The sequence below is a fragment of the Bison bison genome, unplaced genomic scaffold, assembly GCF_000754665.1.
Source record: "Bison bison bison isolate TAMUID 2011002044 unplaced genomic scaffold, Bison_UMD1.0 scf7180017864168, whole genome shotgun sequence".
In the NCBI taxonomy this organism is placed as follows: domain Eukaryota; kingdom Metazoa; phylum Chordata; class Mammalia; order Artiodactyla; family Bovidae; genus Bison; species Bison bison.
Genome location: NW_011494740.1, coordinates 18,692 through 20,457, shown reverse-complemented (window position 1 = coordinate 20,457; position 1,766 = coordinate 18,692). Strand labels below are relative to the sequence as shown.

Sequence of the window (1,766 nt, the reverse complement as noted above, 5' to 3'; positions counted from 1 at the left end):
TTACAATTTGGTTTGACCTTCCCTGTTTCATTCTTATTTTTTCCTCATTGCTTTCCCAATTTCTGTTTCTCTCTGTGATATGAGTATTGAATCCCCACAAGAAGTGAAATGCATCATGTCCCAAATAGAGTGGATGGAAGACCTTTGGATGGCAGCAGAATTCCTGCGATTTGCCTTTGTTCAAACACAAACCCACCTCCACTATGGAGTTAAATGAGATATGAGTCTACAGGCTGCACAGCTGTATTCCTATCTAAATCAACATCATGCTGTTCAGAGGAACTATACTATTTCAATGCTTAATGACTTTATAAAGCTATAGTGAAGAACATTAAAGCATAAAAGTGTTTTAATTTGTATTCCGCTTCAGTTATTGTAGCATGACATAAATACTTGTTTAAAGTTCTTTGTATTTTTGAACAACATATACAAATATTTTAGGGAGTATATTAGTGCTAACACTTTAAGTCATAACACCTTAAAAACAAAGGCAGTTATAAACACAAGAAGCTTGGAACACTAACCAAAACAGAGACACGTCTAATCTTTACATCCATATGATGATTTTAATAAAAAAAAAAAAAAGACTACAGATAACATTATGAAATCTAAACATTTCTCTTTAACACTTTTGTCAGTGAGTCTATGACTTTCTTATTTCTCAGGCTATAGATGATTGGATTTAACAAAGGGATTATAACAGTGTAAAATAGAGAGTCCATCATATCTTGAACATCTGTTTGTGCAGAACCAGGGTGCACATACCTGAAGAGAAGAGGCCCATAATATAAAGAGACAGATAGGAGGTGGGCTCCACAGGTGGAGAAGGCCTTCCTTATGCCTTGTATGGATTTATTTTTTAAGATTGTAAAGAGAACAAGTATATAAGAGACGAGAACAGTAAGAATGGTGAACACTTGTATTGACCCTGAGAAAATAAATACCATCAGAACATTGATTGAAGTGTCAGTACAAGAAATCTTAAACAATGGCATGATGTCACAATAAAAGTGGTGTATTATGTTAGACTTACAGAAGGTTAATCTGAATAAAAAACCTATATGAATTATGGAATGAATAAGGCCACCTACAAATGATAAGACTGATAGTCGGATGCATAATCTATTGGTCATAATCACTGAATAAAGTAATGGTTTGCATATGGCCACATACCGATCAAACGCCATTGTTGCCAAGAGAAAACATTCTGTGGTTGCGCTGAATGCAAAGGAAAACAACTGTGTTATGCATTCAGAGAGAGAGATCATCTTCCTCTTGGCCAGGAAGTTGACGAGCATCTTGGGAGTCACAGTGGATGAGATCCAAGCATCCACAAAGGCTAAACTCCCAAGGAATAAGTACATGGGGATGTGAAGGTGAGGGTCATTATAGATGAGAGCAATTAGTCCAAGATTTCCTACAGTGGTGATGAGATATATTATCAGGAACATCAGGAACAGGTGAATATACCAATCTGGTTGATATGTAAGTCCTGTGAGAACAAATTCTGTCAGTGATGTTGCATTTTTAGTATCCATGTTGTTACTGGATAGCCCCTAAAATGAAATGCAGTAAATGTAAAAGGAACATTCATTAAGATTATATAGAAAGAATATTAGAATAAGTAGTTGAAATAAAACCATGCACTTGTCAGAATGCCCTTGATTTTATTCACTACTATCATGATAATGAAAAATAATCTGAGGAATTGGCATAATAGAAAATGTAAGTATTTCAGTTCAAAAAATGTGCAGGAATTAAAAGAC

At 34.9% G+C, this 1,766-nt stretch overlaps 1 protein-coding gene across 1 annotated transcript; it reads right to left on the bottom strand.

Annotated features, from left to right (window-relative positions):
• Nucleotides 1-608: 608 nt before the first annotated feature.
• Nucleotides 609-1,538, bottom strand: LOC104990038 (olfactory receptor 5H2-like). Its single transcript, XM_010841915.1, has one exon. It carries the CDS (start codon nucleotides 1,536-1,538, stop codon nucleotides 609-611), a length of 930 nt encoding a protein of 309 aa, XP_010840217.1.
• Nucleotides 1,539-1,766: the final 228 nt, after the last annotated feature.

Coding starts and splice junctions, on each gene's coding strand:
- LOC104990038 (XM_010841915.1), bottom strand. CDS start 1,538: ATGGATACTAAAAATGCAACATCACTGACAGAATTTGTTCTCACAGGA.